At 38.9% G+C, this 25,520-nt stretch overlaps 1 protein-coding gene across 1 annotated transcript in view; it reads left to right on the top strand.

The window, feature by feature from the left end:
• The first annotated feature begins 273 nt into the window (after positions 1-273).
• The window catches only part of LOC104479141 (uncharacterized), a 45,808-nt gene continuing 20,561 nt past the window's right edge, over positions 274-25,520 (top strand). The window contains exons 1-8 of the mRNA XM_086760729.1: positions 274-396; positions 12,830-12,934; positions 14,898-14,984; positions 16,950-17,123; positions 18,585-18,733; positions 20,864-21,040; positions 21,657-22,074; positions 22,261-22,423. Of these exons, the coding sequence (XP_086616855.1) occupies positions 361-396; positions 12,830-12,934; positions 14,898-14,984; positions 16,950-17,123; positions 18,585-18,733; positions 20,864-21,040; positions 21,657-22,074; positions 22,261-22,423 (1,309 nt within the window). The 5' untranslated portion in view covers positions 274-360. The remainder of the gene's footprint in view (positions 397-12,829; positions 12,935-14,897; positions 14,985-16,949; positions 17,124-18,584; positions 18,734-20,863; positions 21,041-21,656; positions 22,075-22,260; positions 22,424-25,520) is intronic.

Genomic DNA, 25,520 nt, shown 5'->3' with positions numbered 1-25,520 from the left:
GATCCAGTGTACAGTAATAAATCATAATTTCAGCATTCATGGCTCACTGGTTTCAGGAAGTCACTAGAACAGAAATATCAGTTCAGGAAAAGCAAACAAACAACTTGTACTTTTTTTTTTTTTTGTCTTTTCACAGTACTGCCATAAGGAAGCGAAGCATCATTATTGTTTCTCTCAGTTTTCAGCATAAAAGGAAGTAACACTTAATAAAAGCCATTGGCTGCAAGATTTCATAAGAGAGAGAGAGAAGCAGAGAGAAAGAACGAGAACCGTGCTGTGGCAAAGCAGGTGTGATTCATGAATAAACTATAGTTTGCAACTCTATGGGATACTGATGAAACAAATAGAATTTTCACAGACATGGATAACACGGGAACACCAGACGCTTTTTCACAGGTAAAGGCAGAAACTGTTATGGCTTGCGTGAAAGTGCTGTTTGTTGTGCGTAACTGAAGAGATGGCATATCAGAAACTGAAAATTACTTTGTATTTTATTGGAAAGGGATTTGCAGTAGATTGTTTAATGTAATTGATTATTATGTGGTATGGTCTAATATATCAGAAAGTGTTTGCAGAAGGAGTGTATGAGACAATATTTTTCTGTGCTTTATTCTTAAGAAAGTTGAAATGTGTGAGGCTTTCCTGACAGAAAGAAAGGGAGAAAGAGAGAAAATCAGTCTGTGTATTGCCATGTTAGAGAGGATTTATTAATGCTATATATTATCTGTGCTAAAAATTTCCATAAGAAAATCAGAGTGGAAAAACCATGGTTTATATTGTAGATGAATACAGTCTTTTGATAATCACACTGGAATTTGAAGTGATTGATATGCCAGAACTGAATATACATCAGCTTGCAGCACTATTGAATTTGTCAGGGAGTGCCTGCCAGATATACAGTCACTGTAGCATTCGGCTGGTTTCCATACCTGCATGTTTGGAATCCTGTTATCTGGAGAATTAAGCAGTGGAAAACTCCCCTCTAACTAGGATAGCTGATAGCGTGTGTTGGCAGAGATTCCCTGATGTGTGAGCTGGAGTAAAGGGCAGGATGAAAAGTGGTTGTGGTGTGTGTAGGCTGACAAGGTGCGGTGGAGTGGTCCCAGTTAGTCCTGGGCAGCCACCGAGGGTGGCTTGGCTAGTAATTGCTGCATGCTTTGGGCAGAACACGAGAGCTGGGCAGAACGTAGCTGTGTTTGTATCATCCCCCTTTTTCACCGAGAAGTACGAGACATTCATTGAAAAGATTTTCTAGTCAAGGCTCTAGACAAACCCAGAGCAATTTCATAAACCTGGGTCAAACCTTCTTATTGCTCTTTGGTTTTTCAAAGGGGAAAAAGGGCACAAGACAAACTGCTACCTTTGGTTACCTCCACACAATATCAACCTCCTTGGCCTTGGAGGATTTTGTGGAGGGCAGTGCAACAGGCGATCCAAAGACAGAGTTACTTAGCTTGGCAGATACTAATTGCTTCACCTGAAGTAACACCACCTGAAGTGTAATAAAATTGCAGGTCCCATCTGGCACTGCTCAGTATAACGACATGCTGAGGTGCTGGGATCTATTTGGAGAAGCTGTTGATGACGGTGGTGTTGAAAAAGGCACAAATTCTGTCTGGAAGTGTTTTCTCTTTCTCTGCTGTCTATAGCTCGTGTGTTTATTGCTTGGCATTGATGCATAGGCCTGAGTTGCAGCTTATGAATCATTGCTCTTATTTAGTACTTCAGGTACCACTGGGGAGGTCAAGGTCAGCACAGATGTGGAAATAACCAAATGTTTGCTACCAGAAAGGGCTTATGTGAATGAGAATCAGAAAACAGGAAACCGTAACCATATGGTGCCACTTTTCCCTTTCTTTTGCTCCCTAAGGCCTGCAATAAAGCATATGCACAAAGCTCAGGTTGTACCATCACTAAAATATTTGCAAAGCTAAACTGCACCTGAGAAAAATGTATGTCTCTTTAAAAACTTCCTGAGGCTTTGCATCTAAGTCTTCTGAGAGCTGGTAAGATCACCGTGCAAGGTGTAATGGTTGTCAGCCCTTTTTCTTTTCCACCTTGCTTTGCTTTAATCAGCGACTTTCAAGTACTTTATCCCCATGGCTTTCCCATACAATTCTCATTAGACTTTTTGTTACAGGCCACCTCTCTTAGGTGATTGATTTTTTTTTTTTTATTTTTTTTTCCCCTCCCTTGTCTTTTCCAAGATAGCTTAAAACAGATTTTCCCTGTATATTTACCAAGGGATCAATTCCTTATAAATAAGGCTAAATGATTCCATATCTTCCAATATGTATATTCATGAAGAGGAATATCAGGAGCATCTCTTGTAGCCTCCAAGATGGGCTATTGTTGTTAGAGTACAAATCATAACTTCAATGTTCTGCTGATTGACTGGGGCTTCTAATGACTTGAATATGTGTATTGGGTGGTCAATACAGTTCAGGTGTGGATTCAGAAAAATCCACTCCTTGCGGTTAACATCAAATATTCACCACAGCAGAGGACTTATGAGACAGTTCAGCTTCCTTGGTCCGGCTGGTGTGTTGAACCTGGATATTTGTAGGTTCTGCAGAACTGCCGGATGAGATGGGCTGTGTATGTGCATATTGCTTGGAGACTGTACTTATACTTACGCCAGAATCACTTGTAGGCAGACTAAAGCATCAATATGGAAACAGTCTGTGTGAGTCAGAGCTCACCTTTTCTTCATCCATCTGGAAAACACCTCAAAGCTTGGGCATGTATACAACAAGATCAAAAGACCCAGGGAGGCTGCACTGAACTTTTGTATGTTTGCTACTTAGTGGGAAGTAGCCCATTAAACAAAAATGATAAGAGACAGAGATGAAGTACATCCTGAGGTAGGTCTTCATCATCGCCCATACAAAGGTGAAATCCTGCAGTTAAATTTCCTGCTACTGAGCCATTTGGAACTCCATCTGTCTCATTTCATTCTCAATATTGTCCAGGTACCTGAAACTGGGAACACAATGAATATTGCCAAGCCTCTTCTTGAGGGGAAATTATTTCCTGAGTTTAAGAATGTACTTAAAGACCCAGCAAAAACAGACGTTCAACTAACCGATCCTGGGGAAGTTGACCTTGTTTGGAAAATGTAGTGTACTTTTGTAAGGAAGTATTAAGAACATAGCAAAAATATCTATACAGACAAGGATTATATTCTGCTAAATCTGTCAGAGTTTAGGAGGAGAGTGGCAAAGAGAAATAGCCCCTTTTTACCTAAATATCTTGCTAGGATGATTTATTAAGAAACCAGAGTTGTGGGGGGAAAAAAACAGTTAAGTCAGAAATGATAACTGTCAGCAGATGAGTGCTCACTGGGGTTTTTCCTTAAGCTCTCAAACCTTGTTTTGATTAGAACATAATGAAGAGTTTGTTCACTAAATGTTCCAGCTAATTAATGTGAAATTCATGGAGACCCTGGATTCTCAGTTAAATATGTATGAAATCAGTGTTGCATGCCCTATATCGCGCTTCATACTCTTTGCTTAGCAGGTGTTAACTAATATGGGCTGATAAACCTCAAGTATAATGAAATTAGTCTTGTTCAGCATTTAATAATTTTAGGAGCCCAATTCTTGCTTGATATATATCTTTCTTTTACAAGACTTTAGAGTACAAGATGAGATTGTAAACCTGTAAACAGAAAGATGTGTGCTTTTCTTCAAAACAGATGTCAGTGTTATAGTCTGGTAATCTTTGCTTCTTTGCAAGATTAATTGAACTATCATGTTAATAGACAAATATGATAATCCTTGGTAGTTCTTATCACTGCGGATTACTTTAATTATTGTAACTAAAGGCACAGAACATTATTATTTTAGCAACAAACTGAAATACTTCTGTATGAACCACCTTCTTTATTCTATTTCAGTCCAGTTTGTAGTGTAGTGTTTAAGTTATACCTCAATACTCAAATTGGTAAATTCACACTTAAGTATTGTTTTGAAATCAAGCATCATTTAATATATTCAGGACATACTGCATGTTTCTGTGGTAGCAGGGCAATGAAATCAATGGGAGTCTTACTGTTATATGGAACGTGCCTACTGTAAAACTATCCCTGAATGCTTTTGAAAATCTCGTAGTAGCTGCTTCGAAAGCAAACTGCCTCTAGGTAATTGAGATTGCACCCCCTTAATTGATTTCAACTGACAACAATGTTCAGTAAGAAAGAAATAAGTTTCTTATCACAAAAAAAATCTTACCTTTTTTTTTTTAAAGAAAGGATTCACTTTATTTACATTTTTAATGTAGTTTGTCTTTATGAAGGCCAACGTTTGGAGGAAAACAAAATGACAGTAAAAGAGGATGTAAATCTCATCTAATAATAACACAAAAAAAAAAAAAACAAAGAAAACCAAACATGTTGGCAATTCATTATGCAAACCATTAATACAAGCTGGAAACTAGTTCATACTGGGGACTCCTGCATTTTTGTTGTGGTGCCCGTCTCCAGCCTTTGTAATACCAGTTGCAGTGTAAAGCTTTCCATCGATGTTCTTCCCTGCCCATTCACTGCAGCGTTCGGATCAGGTGTACTTCTAGCATGAATGGGGCAGTTGACATTTTAATCGTTGCAATCTGTAGGAGAAATGGCAAGGTTTCACTGTTCACTGTGTGGTGCACACACTGAGGTCTCTATACATACCGACGTATACAGGAATCTCGTGGTGTGTCAGTGTGCAACTGTAGCCGCAGCAGCACTTCAACTGTGTGCTTTTTCAGGCATGCTGAACTTATCCCAAAATTGCTCAATCTCAGTTTCTGTTTTGACTACTACCTGCAAAATCACTAGCAGGCAACTCAAATACCATGTTACAATTACTTAATTTAATATTGCACCTGCTTAACGTGAAGAAAGTGAAGCAGGAAAATCACAGAATCCAGAATTTTAGCGATACATCATGCCTTTAGATAGCCAAAGTTCTCACATTTGTAAACAACTGGACTGAGATATAAAGGAAGTATGAATGGAAAACTCATAAAATACTATTCAGATAAATACTGCTGTGAATTTTTATTTGAAGATGTAGACGTGCACAACTGTGTCTTTATACTTCAAGGTCACCTGTTGGAAATATCAACCTTAGTTTTAGCTCTCAGTACTGAATAAACTCAGTAGATAATTGGCACCAATTGAGTGTGGGGTGGAAATAAGAATGTCCATGAATGTGCTGATCATATTTGATCTCCATCAGTACTGAAGAACTGAAGCACTGTAGCCGTGGCTCGATACAGCTGAGGGCATCTCCTTCCCTGCCTTAGATTGCCCAGGCCTTTAGTACCAGCCTTGCTGAAACAGGACCTAGGATGTGTGAATTAGGATTTGGAAAACATAATTTTATTTCTTATGAGGTGAGGCTTGCTGCACAAGGTATCTCTGTAGGTCTTGCTCATTGGTACTTCATCACAACAGCAATGCTGAGGCTGTGTAGTACCCAACAAAGCAGTGTCAGTTCTGATAATGTAGCACTGGACTCTGAAAGGATGAGTTTTCAGGGAACATCTCTGCATTGGAAATAAACTCTCATAGGCTGGATAAAGTTTTCTAAAATCTTTTAAATTGGACTGCCACTTGGCCTGAAAGTGATGCTTTGAAAAGCAATGAAACCTTCTGTTCTTTGCACTCAGACTTGGACTTAATTAAAATGCAAAACAAATGTGCAAAATATGGGTCAAATAAGAAGGAGGTTAGGTATGGTACAAACCCAGTAAGGCACATATCAAAGCACCATCCAAGGCTTTGCATCCCACAGTGTCCATAAAGCTTTTTGTTTAATTCTTCTTAAAGATGTTCAGCAATGGGAGAGTCCATAATCCTCACTAGACAGCTAGTTAGTGTTATCCTTACTTTTTTTCTGAACATCTAAGCTGAACCTCTTTTGTTGTAATTAAAATTGTATTTATTCTTATCCTACCACACAGGGAGCAACCTGCTCCTTTCCTTTTTGCAGCAGCTGTTTATGAAGACTATGGCTCCCTCAGCCTTCTCTAGGCTGTGCAATCCCAGTCCTTCCTCTCTTTCCTTGTAAGTCATGTTTTTCCAAAGCTCTGACTGTTCTCATTGTCCTGATCTGGACTTCTCCAACATGTCCAGCTCTTTTCTGGAGACATGGAAAACTTCACATACTATTCCAGCAGAGGCCTTTATGAGTGCTGGGAAGGTCGCTTGTGTTTTTCAGACTGTGCTGCTGTCTGTAACCTCCCGGTGGGATGCTCGCTTTTACTGCAACAGCATGACATCATTAACTTGTGTCAGTTGGTAAGCTGCTGTAACTTCTGGGCCTTTCTGAAGAAAATACATTCCTCAGCCAGTCCTTGTGAAGCTGGTAATTCCTGCTGAACTTTTTCAATTTCTATTTTCACTTCTTGAATTGTATATTATTGCTTGTCTCAATTGTCAAGCTTGTTTTCAATTTGAATCTCCTTTGCAACCCACTTGCAGTTCTTTCCACCTTTGTGTCGAAGTCTGCAAATTTAATAAACCAACTTTCTAGTCCATCACCAGATCATTAACGAAAACACTGAACAGTACAAAACAAAGTCAGTCTCTGTGCAACACTACCCAGTTTATCCTTTGAGTTCTCACAGTGCAGCTCCGGTATTGACTTCCCAAGTGTCGTTTTCTGACAAGTTCCAAGCGATGTTGGAGCAGGAGGGGGTCCTGCTGAGAGCGTGCCGCTCTGTTAGGTGGTGATTGAGGGGAAACTCTGAAGTAATCGCTTCATGTAAGACCCATAAATTGTCACTTTTTCAGAGGGAAATTTAAGAAATATTTAGATACTGAGATTCCTCAATATGGCGATATTTTCAAAACTGGAAGTAGACTAGTTTGCATTGTATGCTGTACTACAGACATGTCACTGGGCACCATTTTGTGTTTTAAATTCCTAAATATTTTTGAGACTAGCTCTTTGAGAGTTTTTGTTGTTCTACTTAATCACTATATACCTTTATACCAATAAAAAATAGTGAAGTATCTTTGGGATCCTAGTGAAAGTGGCAGATTTTCAGTGTTTTCCAGGAAATCAAGTTACTGTTTGAATACCTTCTCCTTTGAATAAATGTTGACAGATATTATTCAGCCAGATATAGATCTGAACAAATAATGCAAAACATTATTACAGATGGATAATTTATTTGATGAATAGCAGCTCTGTTTGACAAATAATATTAGTCTACCTCTATGACTGGCTACAAAAGATGGTATTGCCCCATAAAAATATCACATCAGTCATCTGTATTGACATTTCATGTAAACTACAAGTGAAGAATGTTCAGATACCCCAATCATAGAAAACAGTGACTCCCCTGTAAATATATGGGAGTGCTCAGTACACTTTGGGCCAAGTTCAAACCTGGAAAAAGTGAATACATTAGGAGATGAAAGTTAATAATACCAGATGGGAACTTTTAAGGCAACCCAGATTATGTCCGCTGTCTTTAAGATCACTTAAATGATATGTTCAACAGTGCAGCTCAGCATAATATTGTCAGGAAGACAAATATCCATAGTAAACAAAACCAATTTGTTTGTTTGTTTTTTTTTTTTTAAAAAGTAAACAGACAAAAAGTGTTTTCTTTAAAAGCACAGCTTGGAAAAGGAGATTGCTACTTGAAATTTCATCACAGGTCAATCACTGCATTATATCCTGGCACTTAATTTTTAAGCTTTTACACTGTACCTGCTTTGCAGAAAGTGTTGTGCCCTGTAACTGGAAGGCACTGAATCAACAGAAAATCCTCAGAAGCTTTACCTCAGAGACACTTTATCCTGCTGTTCTAGATAGAAAACAAAAATCTTCAGTTATAAGCTATGTTTAAAAAACTGGAATCCAAAATGAATGAAAATATGACCATATGCTGGATAAAAAATATCAGGCATGTATGTTAAACCAGCATATTTATTTTTGTGTGGACAATGCTAGCATTCAGTCAGATTCATGCCCAGAAATTCCTGAGGTCTCTGTAAAGCAATATGTGGCCACTACTTAGCTCTTCGCTCTTGGACTGAGCCCTCTTGTCCTTTGGAGCATTGATCCTAGTAAGCGTGATGCTACTGTAGAGTGCAGAGGATGAGGAAGAAGCCCTCTCGGTCCAGCCTTCCCTTCTGAGTCCCATGGCAGCCAGGTTTGTCTCTTACTCCTTGCACCAAGCAGATGAGAATGTTTAACACTGTTAAAGTTTAATAAGGACAAGCGTAAGGAACGCTTAACAGTGAAAATCTTGACTAGACTTGAATAAAAATTTCTGCTCATTTGTATGGGGAGCAGGATTTCTGCATGACTTGGTTTTGTTGTCACAGGAAATGATAGAGCTCGGTGCATGTTAGCTATGATCTTTAGCTAAGTAAACCTGAAATAACATTTCACCGAATCGTGCCAGTATTTGTAATAATAGAGATCATATGTATAGCTGAGTGACAGCCACATTTCTTGCTCTACGTCTCCATGGGTGTACGTGCACACATTCCAGGAGTCTTTTTGCATTAGACTGCTGTCATATTATTATGATTCAGGTAGGATGGTCCACAGAATAACAATAAGTTGAGCAAAAGCCACATAGCTCCAACTCCTTTGTAAGTAGTGGAGAGAAAGAGTTGTCAGATAACGAGACAGATCTTACAGGTGGTGAATTGCCTCCTAGAGAAGCCCAGGTATCTCCATTGCCTGCATAGGAGTCAGAGCAATCCTGTGGTTGATTGGGGAATGTCCAACTGTGTGTATTAGAGAATGAGTCAGAAGAGACGCAGAAAGACGTTAACCTGTCTTATCCTTGAACGGTTACCCATGTTCTGCATGCCTTCCACTGCTTCGCTCAACCAACTGTAAATGACTCAGATGACGTGGCTTTAACCTCTCTTTCTTGGTTGATGCTCAGAAGGTCTGGGGACCTTTCTGGAGTCATTAAAGTAATATTTCCATGGTGTAAAGACTACATGCAAAACCTTCCATACCTCTTAGGGCCTCCTGTGAGACTGAGTGGGGTAAACGGAGAGCGGCAGGAAGTCCTGGAAGGGGTCACGTAGAGTACTATGGTGGCAGCTGTCCAAGAATAAGCCAGAAATCTCATATCTCTCCACTAAATACATTTTATACTGTGTCTAGGCCAAAAATACAAAAGCCTCACCCTGCAAAGTAATGGATATGTGGAGAACGCCTGGAGCCCAGTGCTCTTCCTTCAATTGTGAGCGTTGATTTTTCTTTCAAATCACTTACACAGTGATACTGAATTTTGGGTGGCTGATGAAAATTTAATCTGTATTAAACAAGCTTCTTTAACTGGCAGGTAAACAAATGCATTCTTAACACAATATCATGTGTTTCCTTAATGTGCGTGCTTTATAATAGAGGCATTTAATTTTTTTTTCCTAAGTTTTATTATCCAACCTTGTATAAAAACATTCTATTTGGTTGCACCAGTCACATTCTATTAGGCAATATAACACGACCTGACTTAGTGGCATTTTGGTGGATAATATAACAAAAATTGTTTCTTTTTACGAAAAAAAAAATATAACCAAAACAAAGACAAGAATGAGCATTACAAAAATTGTGATGTGCTGAGAGAAAAGCCCCACAGATACAAAATGATAAAGGTCAGGATCTGTTACTCAAGTCTTGTTTGCAAGTAAAAATACCATGCTGACGTGTGGCTGTCAAAAAGCTAAGCGAGCCAGAGACTTCTGACAAATAATTTTGACAGTTCTCATAAGCTGAAAAGTGCCTTTTGTTGCCTCTTTCATCTTTTGAAATGTTTCACTCCTGCTTACAGATGTGCAGAGAGAAAGAGAGTTAACAGAGACATTAAAACAACAGGGTGCTGTTAAAAATAACCCGTACCGAGCACTGTCTTCTGTGTGCTCCCTGGGGAACACATAAACTGTCAGCAGTCTGACTTACTAACTAACCTTCCTGGACTTGCAATGTACAAAACGATTTGCTTCTCTTTTGCAAACATTTTTCTTCATGTATTATTGCGCAAATTAAGAGATGTTCCCTGTTGTTTTCATGGCTTGGGCATAATTTCATTCTAGTCTGAAGGAGACTTTGGTGAAAGTATGAAGAGTTGAATGCTTCATAGAGCCAAAAATGCATTCCCTTCTGCCATTTTTTTTTGTAAAAAGTAAAAAAAAAATTAAAATTTTCATAAAGGCAAAAGAGAAACACACTGAATTACAAGAAAATCTCTTGGTTTTGTTAGAGATGTTATGACAAGGCTTCTTGGTCCTAGGGAGAATATTTGGCCAGAAAGACGGACATTAAAAACCCAGTGCGAGGGGCACCGCAGAGTGTGGAGCCTGCTTGCACGAGAACAGGGATGATGACCCAAATCACCTATATCCTAGGGGAAAAAAAAATAAATTTAAAGTCTCATATTTTTCAAGTGGAAACTCTTGTTTTCTTGGCTAAGCTTAGGAAGCATCCCTGCAGATGTGCACAATATGTCGTATAGCTGGACAACACCATAAGCTTCAAATGAGAACTGAGCTTGCTCATTGAATTACTTGTGTACTGAAGGGAAGGAAATAAATACTTCTCATGTTTATGTTGATCAGCCTGTGCCTTTGACATAAGGCTGCGATGTTATCGTTATGTTATCATTGTCATCCTGCTGCAAAATCTTTGAGCTCTTCTCCATACAAAAAGGCCTAACAGTTGCAAAAATGCTACCCAACTGCCTATCAAGAATTGCTATCCTGTATAAATAGGATCTTGTGCTTTAAAGCTGGCAGAGCCTTGCCTTAAGGAAACTATATTTTTCAATTCCAATATATCCATATTCCTGTTTGCTTACACAGAGCCTGTTCAGTGGGGAATTACCTTGTTAAGATCTAATCGTATCCAGTGTGTGCGTGCTGTAAATATATGGCCATTTAAAATTCAAATACCGAATGTGGAGGTCATTGTAGGAACCTTCTGTGCCTCAGTAAGTGTGAATGAATTATCAGACTGCTTTCGTTCTTTCCTCACTGTTCACATTACTATTTGCAGCTGGGAGCTAAGCCATAAATTACCTTTATATTAGCACTGAAAATTCCAAGGCTTTAAAAACAAAATACTACTTCTTTTATTCCCAATTTTATTTGTAGGCTGTAAAAACATACAGTGTGTCTGTTGATCAGAAAGCGGTTGAGATGTTAGAAATTTGGTAAGCTAAAGTGCGTTCTGTGCAGCGTAGCTCAGGAAAAGAGAGAACTGTGGATTTACTGGTCCATGACCTCTGGGGTGCGACTGGTTATTTTTATGTTGCCCACCTGACTCGTGCCAGGTGACTGTGGTGCTTGGGTGGGTGGAGAGGATCTCATTCTGCTGCAAGGCTGGGCTGCTGGGGTTTTTGGCAGAGAAGCTGCTGTACCCGTGGGGAGCTGTAGGTGTAGGAGAAGCAAGGGGTTGGTTGGGGCGGGAAGGCGCTGGGGGTGGCAAAGCAGCTGCAGTCCCACTGCCTGCTCTGTGCCTCGGAGCCCCGGGGAGCTGCTTGGTGGCTGCTGCTGGGGGTGGCACTTGGGAATCTCGGGCAGCAAAACCAGCAGCTCTCCGGAGCCTTGATTTCCACCCACCCTTGCCCTCACTGGCAGCAGACCTGTTCCCTAGGGATACCTGGTTTTGGGTGTCCACCTTCTTTTTCCTCTGGCAAGAACAAACAAAACCCACTCTAGGTTTTGGTGCCTCGCCCTTGGGGTAACCAAATCCAGATCTGCTTGCAAGGCTGAGATGCTTTCCGCTGTCTGGCTCCGAACACTTCAGTCTCCTGGCAGCAGGGAGGTGGGGAGGCCCCGTTCCCTTCCCCGCACTCCTGCACAGCTGGGGCAGTGCTCCTGGGGAGGCCCTTCACCTGGATGTCTGCCTGGAAGAGTCTGAAAAGGATGATTTGAAAGAAAGGTTTTACTGTAGTCGCTTACCTCCTGAGGGTGAGGTTGTTCTCTGGGGGGCAGGAAACCCTGTGTGTTGTAGCTAATTGAGTGCTGCAGCTAAGCTACCGGATGAAAAACACACCAGTTCCTGAGCGCTGGCAGTAAAACCAACACGGTCCTTCCACATTCCCAGTTCTGCTGCTGTTGAGGAATGTGTGTCGCACACGGGAACTCTCTGGCCTGTCTCAAAGGGAGGTTGGTTGTTCCTTCTACAGTCTGTGAACGCATTCTACCAGCAGCGTAAGCGGCTGTAGCTCCGAGTCCCTGGTTTCTCCACTTGCCTTTTTTCTTTGCTTGATCCATGTTTGGCATTTTCCTCCCTACCTCGTTCACTTAAAAGTGACATAAATTTGTGTGTAAGCTTATTGACAGTGCAATCTCCTTTTTTTTTTTTGGTAAAAGAAAGGGGAGGTGTAATGCTGGCTTGTTAATGCTTTTAGATAAATTCACGTGACAGCTGTACCTACATCAATTTTTCCTCCTTTACCCCAAAAATTTCAAACAGCCCTGATTTTGCTTTCATACTGCCTCTATGCAGCACTTTACACTAAGGGTAAGACACAGGCAAGCCTGCAAAATTGATGTTTTCACTTCTTGCCAGATTTTCTAACTAAAAAAGGTTTCCTCCTGGCAGTTCTATCTCCAGATATTACCACCCCATCTCCTAAAATCGTGAAAGCCCCTGTATATTTGATATCTTGTGGACTCTCATCAGGTTTCAAAGGGAGATTATATTCGCTGGGCAGGTTGTCGATAGAACATAAAATATGAATGAAATTGTAATTTTATGGCAGATACCGTAGCTGTAACTGTCACAAACACTCTGTATCCTCAATAGCCAGATGAAAAAACAGTCTCTGAAAACATTTGATTGACTTTTTTTTCCAGTTAAGCCAGGAAAAAATCGTCAAAATTATGAACATGGTGAAAAATAAAGAAGTGAGCATTGAAAGAGCTTTGCATTTGGCACAGAAAGAGGTGTACGCTGAGAAGGTAAGGTCACTCCTTTGATCTATTTTGCAAGACATTCAAATGTATGCGCATGGTCTGGGAAGCCTGTTTGTCTGTATTGCTTTCAAAGGTGCAGCTCCAACTTTTGCAAACATATACATTCCAGTTTATAACCAAATATGTCAGGTACCAATGGCTAATGGTACCTGTATCTTATGTAATGGATATCCCATGTAGATGCTGCAGCTACACTGGTGTCTCTACCTGGATTAAGTAGTTTAAATATAGACCAGGTATGTCTACATTCTGAGTGCAGCATCAAGTACTGTAACAATAAATGTAGGGCAAAATCCTTGGGCTGATACCATGAAGCACCTCAGGAAAATGATGGATCTAATCTCTGAGGGGCCTTCTAGGGTTGAGTTGTCCTTGGGGCGTGACTGGTCAGCATAAGAGGGTCTGACAACTCAGCATCCTACATGGCCACAAGAATGACTGGCTACAAAGTGCAAGCCTTGGCCAGTGTGATTTCAATTCTAACATTGCCTATGGTTGGCTCTGAACTTCCATCAGGCAAAAGTCGAATCTGTGTAGAGGTGGCTTAGGACTGTTTTTGGATCCTACAACAACATAGCTTTGCTGACCATAGGTCAATGAGACCAAGCGGTCTAGTCCAGAGATTTCTTCAGGATCTGATTGAGACGCAAAAATTTAATTTTTCTGCTGCTAAAGCCTTAATCTCTTCACTGGCAATCAAAAGTGTTTCATTAGCATCTTTCCATTTTATAGAAAACATTGAAGTTATTTCCCAAGAAAAGTAGAAGTTGATAATACTGAGTGGAAATGGTTTGAGAAAGAGGAGTACGTTAATTGTGTACATTATTACATTGGCTTTGTACTCCTCTCGGTTAACCCTGCCCAGTATCTCACTCATTGCAATCTCTGTCCATCATCACCATGGAAGTGCCAGCTGAGAATTCTTTGGAGAAATTTTCACTATCTATTTCCCCTTCTGCTCTGGATTTTTCAACAAGCCTCCCCACGGGAGCACAATCTGGGTTTTTTTGTTTGGTTGGTTTTTTTTTTTTTTTTTTTTTTTTTTTTTTTTGTTTTGTTTTGTTTGTTTGTTTGTTCATTTGTTTTTAACCTCAGGAGCTGATAGAGATTTTGAGGTAAACCTGGTGCTTTTTGGAATTTTCAAAAATAACTTTCTGAACTGCATATTAACTTCTTGACTGGAAAGAAGTAGAAGGAGAAGCAAAAATAAATACTAATAAAAAAGCAGCACAAGTTTTGCAAAAGGGCTGTAGTCAACAAGAATATTAAACTCAGCAGAGTAAGACTACATGGAAATATATTCTCAGAATAAAAAGAAAAAGGTTTCCTTTTCTATTTCTGCCACATTAAAGTTTTTGTGATGGCTAATTATTAGAACTAAATAAAATTTAATATAGCTGGATCATGACCTTCCCTTCCCTGCATTTTCCTGAAGATTATAAAATTAGCCATTTTCCACGCACGCAGTGTAGCTGCTGTAGGGGACCAGATAACAAATTGTATTCCCTCACATAATACCAAGGAGCAAAGATCTTACATTTTACTGCACCATATTGCAGGGTCTGTAAATATTTCTCTTTAAAGTTAGATATGGTTCTTGTTTGCTGCTTAGCCCATTTAATAAACTGCTTGTACTTATGTGTTGTGAAATGTGTTTTGTACAATTCCATGGGCTCTGCTCTTCCCTTCCTGTCTTCCTGCTTTCTGCTCTGCCTTTCACCTTCCATCCCAATCTGCGATCCCTTCATTAGTTCAGCAGGAGTTGTGGATATTTTGTGCTTGTGAAAATCAGGTCAGGAGGATGCTTATATGTATCTTCTGCAAAGCCTCCAGTGCTGTTTGAACACTGTTCGCTGAGGGAGATTTCAGCTGAAAACATGATCGGGTCTGAGTGGACAAAAATTAGCAAAGTGTCGGACATACTGTTGATTTCTGTTCTGTTTTTCAGGATTCACAGGATTTGCTAACCAGCTCACAATTTAACTTCATTATCTACAAATACAAACACTATCGGTGGCAGAAACGAATTTTGCAGGTAACTTTAAAAATTCTCACTTTTGAAGCAATTTATAAAAAAAAAATACAGGATGCTTCGGTTACTTGGTAAATGCTATGAAATAGGTTGCTGAACCACAAGATGTTTTAAGCTATCAGAGAGGTATAAGATACTGAACAAACCTTTTACACCAAAAGTATTCTGGGGGTAATATCTGAAACTCCCCTCTACTGAGTGCCTGGGAGGGCTGTAGAATGCATTAATGATCTAAGAAGTTATTTCATCTCTAAAAAACATGATTAATCACAAAGATGTTTGATTATAATAGATTCTGCCTGGGAGTTGTTTTTCTTAGTTAGCAATAGTAAATATATACAAGTGATGTAGACAAATATCTGTCCCTTTTGACAGGACATCACTTCAACTGCGCTCTCTAAAACCTTGGGGAGAAATGTTCCTGGGGATACTCAGAAGGTTCATTTGGCAGGCTATGCATTTCATCTCTGGTTACTCTGTCCTGTGAATTTTTTTTTTTGATGCTATGAACCCTGACGGCTTTATGGAGTTGCACGATATTAAAGCAAACTTTGGTCAATAACACCTGATGGTGATTTCCTGATGCCATGAAGTCAGTGACAAAGATTTCGCATTGTTTCCAGGAACTTGGATTTCACTGAATTTTCCCTGGAGTTTGGACAAAATTTCATAATGAGCAAGTCCACATCATACATGCTACTAGAGGGTGTTTTTTTTTGTTTACTACTTCTTAACTGTAGAAAGTATAATCTCCTTATTTCCCTTGATATCCACCAGTTTTTGAAATTAAAAGATAATTTGTTTAGACATAAAGTTGATGGAAAGATGGAGAAAACTGTATTAGCTGTGGAAGTTACCAGTCTGGGCATCTGGAGTAGTTTAATTCCAGTTCTCTAGTTACCGGCAGCCTTCAAAAGTCAGAGATGATAATGAGAATGGTTCTGCTGTGGAGGTTTCCTGCTATAAACAGAACAGAGGGAAAGGCCGCGGTGTTAGCATTTGGATGGCGCGGTCTGCACTATAAGAATGAAAGACGCCAAGAATCATTTGTGACCCAAGGTAAATATCTAACTCAGACGAGATCTGAGGCTCTTCGGAGTTTGTCTTCTCTGTGGGCTGTGTTCTCTGAAGCTGGGCAGTCAGATAATATTCACACCTTATTCTGTCAACAAAGCTGTTCCTGCTGAGCAGGGACAGACGTATAGCACAGATACTGGAATCTGTCTGTACCAGTGTGTAACACTGCAAATACAGATCGAGCAGTAGAAGAAGAATAATCTTATTTTGAAGCAAACAATTTTTAATTATTATAGCTGTGAAAGAAAAATAAAATAAATTTATTTGCTGTTATCATTGCTTCCTTCATCTATATGTACGCATATGTGTATATATACATACTGACAAAAAGATTGTGTTAGATAAGATCTAAACCAAAACATAGTAATATTTGTATCAGAAAGTAGTCTCTCAGTACTATCCTTTTCTCCTCACACAGAAGTGGCTATTACAAAAATAACCATCTTCACTTCATTTTAGTACTGGGGCATAGGTTGAAGCAGTTAGTAATTGAATCTGTGCTGAGATGGTCGCGCCGTTAGTTTGTGCTACCACTACTGCTGAATGGGAAGTTTTTGCACTGAGTTGTAGAAGACGAGGAGAACTTAAAAGGAAATAATATTTCAGGGTGATAAATTGATGCACATTCATCAAAAGAAATAGGGAAACACAGTTACAATGAGTATCTGTTTGTTTTGTAACTAAAACAAATATAGTACAGTATCTTGATGATGGAATGTAATTTTTTTTTTGTTTGTTTGTTTGTTTTGTTCTATTCGCTGGCAAGATAGATACATATTCTAAGCTGGTCCTTTATCTTAATGCCCTTGCATGGTAATATTGGGGATGCTGTCTTTCCCTTTCAATGAAGAGCAGCGATGGAGTGAAGTAATGAAGAACTTTCTATTCCAGATTGATTTCAACTCAAGGACAATTTTTAACATTGAGAAAGGAATTATTAAGAAACAGTTTCCTTTCTCACAAGTCAAAGCCTGTGAAGATACTGAAAGGAGGCGCTTCAACATTGTGTTTCATGGGCGACAAGATTATGAGCTGGAAGCAGTGTCTCTTGATGATAAAAGGAAGGTAAGTTTTTACAATGTCATAGACAGATTGCTATAAATAACAGCTAATGTTATGGTGGTACCCAGTAGGTCGCAATCATAAATGGGAATTGTTATGCTGTGCATTGTGCAAGCAAAGAAGTAGGTATGTCTTTATTCTGTGTATGTTCATACATAGAACAAAGGGAATGTGAGTTCAGGATAAAGTTTGGCCTTAGGATTTTGCCACAGTTCACTAGGACTGAAGATGTAAAGCCAGCTCAAGACGTGAGAGGAAAGTGGATGCATTTTTTCAGCTACACCTTGAATGTAACTGGTCTGATATTGTATTAAAACAAGCAAACAGAACTGTCAACATGAACAGCTGAATCTTATTTGAAATTTTCTAAGCAGTTTTTTCTATATATAAGCTATTTATTCAAGCACATGCTTTCAAGAAGAATGAATGGGGTCATCCTGATGCTGTGATATTCATCTTTTACCATCAAAATACACCGGAATGATAAAATTATGAGAGGAAGACAGCCTAGGTACAATGAAATATTTGCTTAATTAAATGATTCAGTGTTGAAAGATTTTGTATGAACTGTTTCATTTTGAGGTCCTCAGCTTCTTTTGAGTTCTTGGTTCAATTAAATATTCCAAGTAGTTAGTGTAATTAGGCTCTACACTGAAACTTGAGAAGCTCGAGCTGTGACATCAGCACAGGCTTTTCACCTGAATGCAGACATCCCAAGTGTTCAGGGGTGATCAAGTCTTGGAGCTGGTGTCATCCCACTGCTGAGGCGCTGAAGCCAGCTGCACAATTTAGGTTCAGGTACAAACTCTCAAAAAGCACAGAAAACTTCTGCTGTTACCCATTTTTACGGGTCTTTTTGTAAAGGGATTCATCCCTTCTGAAACACAACGGTTCACTCCGTGTGCAGAAACTTTTATTCCAGATGAACAGCACCTCATGGTTGATTAGCTAAATTTTCAAAATAGATTACATTTAGCAGAAGAGCTCAAAGAGGCACATGCATTCTGTGCTAAGAACACTAAAATCTGTCCCTGTATAACAATGAGAGCATTTTAAATTCACACTTGCCTTAATCAATTGTATTTTCAACTGTAGGCAAGCCTTCGTTTTCCTACTGGGTTCGTTTGAGATTTCAAGCTTGAACTGAGCCGAACAGCAACTTTGTCCTAGGCTACTTTGTGTATGAATAAAAAAAGTAAAATTATATTTTACAGTAACCCCTCCAGAATAAAATTATATTCTCCTTACACTGACAGCTTTAGAACTGTGGGCATAAAACCAAATTGCAGTTAAGTAGTTTAGGATCATAGAAAGACCTTATTTACTTTACATTAATTTATGCTACCTATTTGCTGCTTATAGTATTGTCTGTCATTTTTATACTTGAAAAATACACCTATTAATGTCTTATTCAAGAGAATTAACATGGAAAATGTACTTTCTCTGCTGCCACTTATTATATAGATAGTGTACCTTCTGAGCAGAGTTATTCAGAGCAATTTGTTCAAGAGACCAACAGATTCCTGCTCTGGAAGACCTGTAGAATGTGATGTGATACATGAAGGACTGCTGGATTTGCAGCAAAACACTGTTACATCCACTGAATGGGTGAAGTACGAACTGCACTTTCGTAGACCTCTGGGCTGTTAAAATTTCTGATAAATTCTTTAAGATTTTAATTTGCTGATAAGAATTAATAATTTAATTACTTTTAAACTTTAAAACTTAGGTGTGAAATCTGCATGAGATGAAAAAAATTGAAAATAACTGTTAATGCAATAGTGGTACCCAACAAAATGCATTTCTGATGTGTGCTAGAGACTGCTGTGTGCATTAGATGGTAACGGTGCTTATAGTGATTTTAACGGTGGGACTTCTTTATGTTTACCTCTTTACTTTTTACTGCATTTTTAGTCATAAGGAAAAGGAGAAAAAGACTGGCAAAGCAGGAGTATAGGTGTCCTGCTAGAGAACATTGACTCTCACTGGCCAAATGGCTGCCCCAGAATTTGTAATTAATTCTTGTAATGTTCTGAACTTCCCTCTTGTGAGGGTGACCAACCATGGAGTGGTGGTTTCAGAGACAGGAATCATTATTCAGTAGGAAATGGACTGCTACCACCATTTCATTCAGCTCCTAAACCATCACAGATAAGCATGACTTCTGCTTGTTCTATTACTGAACTAGCGAACCAGCCACAACGATTTTACAGAGTTTGCTACCCATCCTACAGACAACCTACCCTTCCCCTGAGCCAGCTTCTAAAATACCTAGAAATTGCTTACACTATCAAAGGAGAGAAAAACATCTGTCTACCAAAAACTAATAAAAAATCCCTTAACACTGTAATTATCTGCACAGGACAATTATCTCAAAAGACTTCACAGTTCACAGAAAATGATTTTAATTATTTTTAAAAGGCTACCACTGTATGTCTTGTAAACACTATCCTCAAGTGTGTCCCATGATTTGTCACCTTGTAACATTTAACAAGTTTGTTAACAAACAAAAATTGATTTTTATTTATCTTGTGAAGCAAAGCCCTTGTTGTTTTCTTCTTGATATTAATCCTTGCTTTTCTTTGGCAAAGTAAATAATGGTGGAAACATCTGGAGATCCGGTTAAACTATAAGTCCCTGCTTTAAAGAAAGGAGAGATCAATATAACTGCCAGCTCCATTAAACAATTCTTATCACTTTGCCTGTTTATGTGGGAATAGATGCAATTTATATTTTGTGTTTAATTCTTCTGGAGCAGCTAAACTTATTTAAATTCCTCATAGAACACCTTAATCAACTAGCCACACCTTGAAGAGAGAGTGGAGAAAAAGAAAGGTCTAATAGAACTGTCAGAATGATAAAGAAATGCAGTAACCCTCAAGAAAAATGAGAATGCAAATGCTTAAATAAGAATAAAAACCACATACAGTAAAGCCCCACTTGTTGGTGAGTGTAGGGCCTTTGTTATAAGCAGCAGAGCAGAATCCTAGAAGAGGGTGAAGCAGAACATTATGCTCTATTAGAAGCTGTGTAAGGGCAGACAATTGGTGCTAGAATTAATTTGTCATTTAAATAGGTAATACCCACGCTTTGGCACAGTCATTTCTGATGGAAGCCCTTGAGGGCAGAGTACTTTGACTCCTTCCTGACAAGTGACTCGCGGGAATGAGGGGAGACCAGAATCAGTCCTCATGGAGTAAGAGCATGTGCAGAGGCTTTTCCAAGAGAGGGAGAGTTATTGGACTATAAGGTTGGGCACTAACTTATATTATGGTGACTTGTTTATAGCTTGGTGGCAGTAAAACCTGGAAGACACGGAAACTCTGAAGTCTCATCATATTATACACTGCTGAGTGTGAATTCCTTTAAAAGCTCATAGTCCAGAAGACCCACCATTGCAAACAAACAAAAGGAATAAATAGAGTGGGAGGGACAGAGGGTAGCTAACAAACTAACAGGACATGTGTGATTTCTTTGATGGACAGATCTTCTTAGTTCTCCTCAGGCATGGTAGGCTGGAAGTTCATCATTTATGTCACAGTCTACTTACATGTCAGATGAGAATAAGAAGCCCTCACCTTAAAGGCTTTATGTGTTAGTATTGATACTTTTTGAGTGTTCCATGGAAGATACTATAAAATGTGGAGACTTATTTACATTAGAAAATGCTTTAACAAAGGCAAGGCTTGTGCAAATAAGTAGTCCGTGAATAATGAAGTGTATCTCCATTCCTTGTCCTTCAGGTACTTGGTGCAACTACGTGAAGGAGAATTGACTCTATATTGCATAGGGCTGGGAGGAAAGAACAAGACCACAGACCCTGTAACAAATACTATTAATTTGTCAAGTGGTAACGTGAGTGTCAACAAGGAGAACGGATGCAGTACCTTTTCAGTTCAGACCAAAGAACACAATTATTTGTAAGTATAGTTGGTAATTAATAATTTGTTAAAGCAGAAATACTGAAAACAAGGTCAAGCAACAGAGAATCTCAATGTCCCAGAGCAAAACACAACAGTGGAGAAATGAGGCCATCAGAATTATATAGATTGCCCCTCCCATTGCTCTGCAGTGATTTGGTGAGTATTTTAAGGAGGAATCCAAAGTACCATGTTGTGGTATCGATAAGATACATTGAAGTACTGCCCACAAAGACTTGTCTAGTTGTCATGTCAGGAGCCATTGAAGAGCTGTATCATTCAGCCTGACAGGACAGATGTGGGAACAGGTTCTGACTAGCTCGTGTAGCAAGCACAGTAAGACGTAGCACATTGTTCACCTTCCCCCAAGGTGGAGAAGAGGAATTACGAGGGAACTGCACCACAAAGTCAATATATGGCAAAACTTCAGCTCTCTAACCTTAGACACATAAGCAATTAACTCTGTCTGAAAAGGTCAGAGTCAGCAGCACTGGGCTCCTTTGACAAGTAAAGCTACTGAACATAATTCTGCTTAAATAAGAAATATCTGTGGCTATGTTAGTCAGCATGTTATTTACACTTCCTTGCGTTTATATATGACATTCTTAAATTTCAGGTTTCGAATACCCTTCACTGTCCAAAACAACAGGACACAGGATGTTAGCAAGCTCCAGAACGAATGGGTGTCTCTCATAGAAAGGCACTGTCAGCTGTGCAAGGCTGCCCCACTGCCCCAGGAGGTGCAAGGGTGCACCGAACCTGATTATGAGGATTTTACTGTACCTCTGAGCGAACAGAAAGAGGAGACCCTCCACTTCAGTGTGAATTCTGCTACAACCAGTCTGAACCTGTCTTCAAGCCCCAAGACAAAGCCTGCAGAGGGGGAAGCAGCCCTAGCATCACCATCTCTTCCACTGCCCATAAGTAAGGCAGAGGTACCGCCAGCCCCACCTGCAATCCCGCAGCCCTGCAGCCTTTCTCCTTCAACAAAGAGAACGAAAGCCTTTCACTGGGATGTTGTTCCTTGCGATAAGGTGAGGATGAAACTGATGGTAGCTGTTAAAAGAAAAAAAATATTGTAGCCTATATTACATGTATAATTATCATAAGAGTACAGCTGTGCCACAAAACAACCTGGATGCCCTTCTCTAGGTTTGGATGGAACAAAATGCCTCTGTTCTTTTGGCTTTTTGTTTACCCTGTCACTCCTATATTTTTAGATTCCAAAATCTGTCTGGGGATCATGTGACCCGTGCAAGAAAAAAATAGATGTATCCAGACTCTGTGATCAGTTCCAGATCCAGGACATGGCAGTATTTTCGAGCAACGAACATTCAGTGAATCAGCACATCATGTTAGATCAAAAAGTTGCACACAACTTCAGTAAGTGTATTAATAAGAACTGTGTACTGCTATCTGGAAGCCCGGGGTGAGCACTGCATGCATTTTCTATTTGTACTTTCTGCAACAGAAAGGCAATGAGACAAGCTTGTGTTTAAATAATCTTTTCATTCAGTGCTCCTTTACTCATTTATAAAAATAGATCTCGTGGCTGAGTTGCTCTAAATGTGGTCCTTAATGATGTACAGTAGAAGCACCAAGCTTCTCCTCTTGTACAAAACATCTGGATGTGCCATTGAGCTGCAATGCTGTTGTCTTAGGGCATACATGTAAAATCACATATGACACCTATGAAATCAATGTTAAGACTCTGACTTCAAAGCTTCTCAAATTTTGTGGGCAGAAACAGCTTGGTAGCCAGAACTTTGAGTTCTGTGCTCAGTCTTTCTCCTACATTGAGTTCAAGAATATTCATGTAGGTGTAGATGAGTGGGTGTAAGAAGCCTCTGAGGCAGCTACAAGCCAGGTCACAGGAACTCTCTTGGCCTTTCTCTGGCTGATAGCTTAGACTGTGGACGGCTGTCTTGAATGATCATGAACAGGATCCTTCCCTCTCACATCCCAAGTATGATTCTGCCAAAGACCTGACCTAGAATGGTCTTTCACAACTAATGAAGCAGGTCAACATACAGTTCTGGTCTTACTAATAAAATGATGTAAAGGTCTTTCAATTACTTTGAGAAGTGGTAGATATTAAAGGAGCAATAGTAGTTGTTCTTCAAAGACCACTTTGATTTCTACTACAGCTTTCCAAAGAAGTTCTATAACCTAGAGGTATTTTAAGAAATGTTACATGTGTGAAGAACTTGGGGCAGTTAATTTTGAAGTTTTAATGATTTAATCTTTATGATTATTGGTAAGAAATAATATATTTTGGAGATAATGTAAAATTTTAATCGGGAACTGTAACTGGAGATAACTTGTTGGAATTATTGCATCCATTTACAAACAATTTGAAGGGTTAAAAGGAAGTGGGTGATATGAAAGGGCTGTTGCAGATAAAAAGAATCCTATAATAGTATCTCTTATCTACTAAATTATTGCAGTTTCTTTGAGGAAATTTTTCTTTTGGTTTGCAAATGGGAATATTCTTCCTTTTGATCCTGTTCCTCTTACAACTTTTTTTCATTGAGACATTCTACATCTGTTTCTTAATCTTAAAGTCCCATCAGTGAGATTTTTGGCATGTACTTATTATAATGGACATTACTTAGATCAAAAGTTAATTTGATCCTGAGAATTCTGATTAATCTTCCTGCAAGTGCTTCAAACCACAGTTCTTAAATTAACAAATAAAGAGATGAAGCTCAAAAATGCCAGTAGGTTAAAATTTCTTGAGAATTTGAGTGAGTTTCTGAACACAAGAGAAAAATGAGAGTTCTGAAAGAAGATCTACACACTAAATTGAAGCCAAATGTATGAGAAAATGCAAATAAAAGCTAAGTTATCTAGTGGATTCTTGTAGACAAAATGAAATTCTGCCAAGTAGAGAACAGATAGAGAGGGACAAGAAAAACATCCTCAGATTTCCAATGGAAAAAATTTGGGAGACACTACAATGTATATGTTAATCCAAGACACTACAACGTATATGTTAACCCAAGGATCCAGAGGGTCAAACTGACTTAGGAGCCAAAATACCAGGTTCTGTGACTTGATTGGTGCCTGTTTCTCTTTATGAGATCCAGTTTCTCATATATACAATTCTTATTTTGCCTAGGGAAATACTTTGGGAAAGTTTGATGACTAGAATGTATTCAGTGGCTAATTTTAACTACTGAAAATGTTCAAGAAAATGTTAAATCCTTTGTAGACAAGTTGTGAAAATTTTAAAATCACCATTTTACTATGAGTTATTCACTCTGTTACGGTCTGTAGACATCACCACATCTGAAGACACACAGGGTTCAAAAGGCGTAGAGAAGTAAAAGATATAAGGCATAAAAAGCATAAGAAGGAAAAAGGGAAGATTCTGCTAGGCTCAGCACTAAAGCTAGATCTTATAACAAAATTAAAAGGGTGGAAAGTGTGTCAGAGGAAGAATAAATGATATACAGTCCATTGGCCAACAGTCTCCTAAGAACAATTAATAGCTGGTATGGGCCACAGCAGGTTCCTATACTCTGAAAAACTGTTCCTTTTTAGAATTGGAGGAAAAAAAAAAGTAAAACATACACATCCATAATGAATTCTCCTTTCCAATCCTCTTATGCTGCTTGGAGGTGTTCTGTCATAGCAGAGACTCATAGCAGGACAAGTTTCATGCCAACATGGAGAAGCACTTAAACCTTTTTGCTTTCTCTGCTGATGCCCTTTGTTCACTTCCTTGTGCTTCCTTTTTTCCTTCATCCTGTCATAACAATGATGGAGACAGATGGAAATTAAAGAATAACTGACAAGACAAAGTGGTCCTTTTGGGAGCAACAGCATTACAAATGGTTCTTCACCTGTTTGGGGAAGGGACTTTTTATTTCCATTTTCCTATCATAGTGCATATCATGAGCCAGCCCCATGTCAGCACAGAAGTCTTAAATGTTAAACTCTTAGTCAGATTTTAGAATACCAGGTGGTGTGGAAGAAGTGAGCATTTCTGTTTCCCAGGTTGCTTTCATTTTAGGAGTAATTTTTCTTGCATGGACTCTAAATACCTTCTTTTGAACCCTGGAAATTAAACAAAGCAAGTAAACAAAATAAAAACAAATGCAAAATTTAATTTCTTTGACCTTCAAAATACTATGACGTGCCAATACATTGTATTGTTGTTTGGAAAAAAATATTTTGACTGTTGAGCTGAGTACAAGAGAAATATATATGAGCAAGTACTGTGTACCTTCTGATAACAGTATCTTGATAGTTCTGTCTTAAGCATTGACTATGTTCTGACAGGAGTATATTTTTGCTTGACTACTGATATATATACATAAAGAAAAGACTAAGACTGACTTTTTACCTTAACATAAGCAGCTACTAAGTATTTTGGGTTTTTTTCTTTTCTTTTCTTTTTTTTTTTTTTTTTTTTTTAAATCTGGAAAGTAAATATGAAATGTTTTGGTGATTTTTCCTTCCCTTGAGAATTTTC

Source organism: Chlamydotis macqueenii, chromosome 16, assembly GCF_036417535.1.
Source record: "Chlamydotis macqueenii isolate bChlMac1 chromosome 16, bChlMac1.mat, whole genome shotgun sequence".
Lineage (NCBI taxonomy): Eukaryota > Metazoa > Chordata > Aves > Otidiformes > Otididae > Chlamydotis > Chlamydotis macqueenii.
Note: the sequence above shows the minus strand (reverse complement) of the source record. Positions and strands in the feature narration are given on the sequence as shown.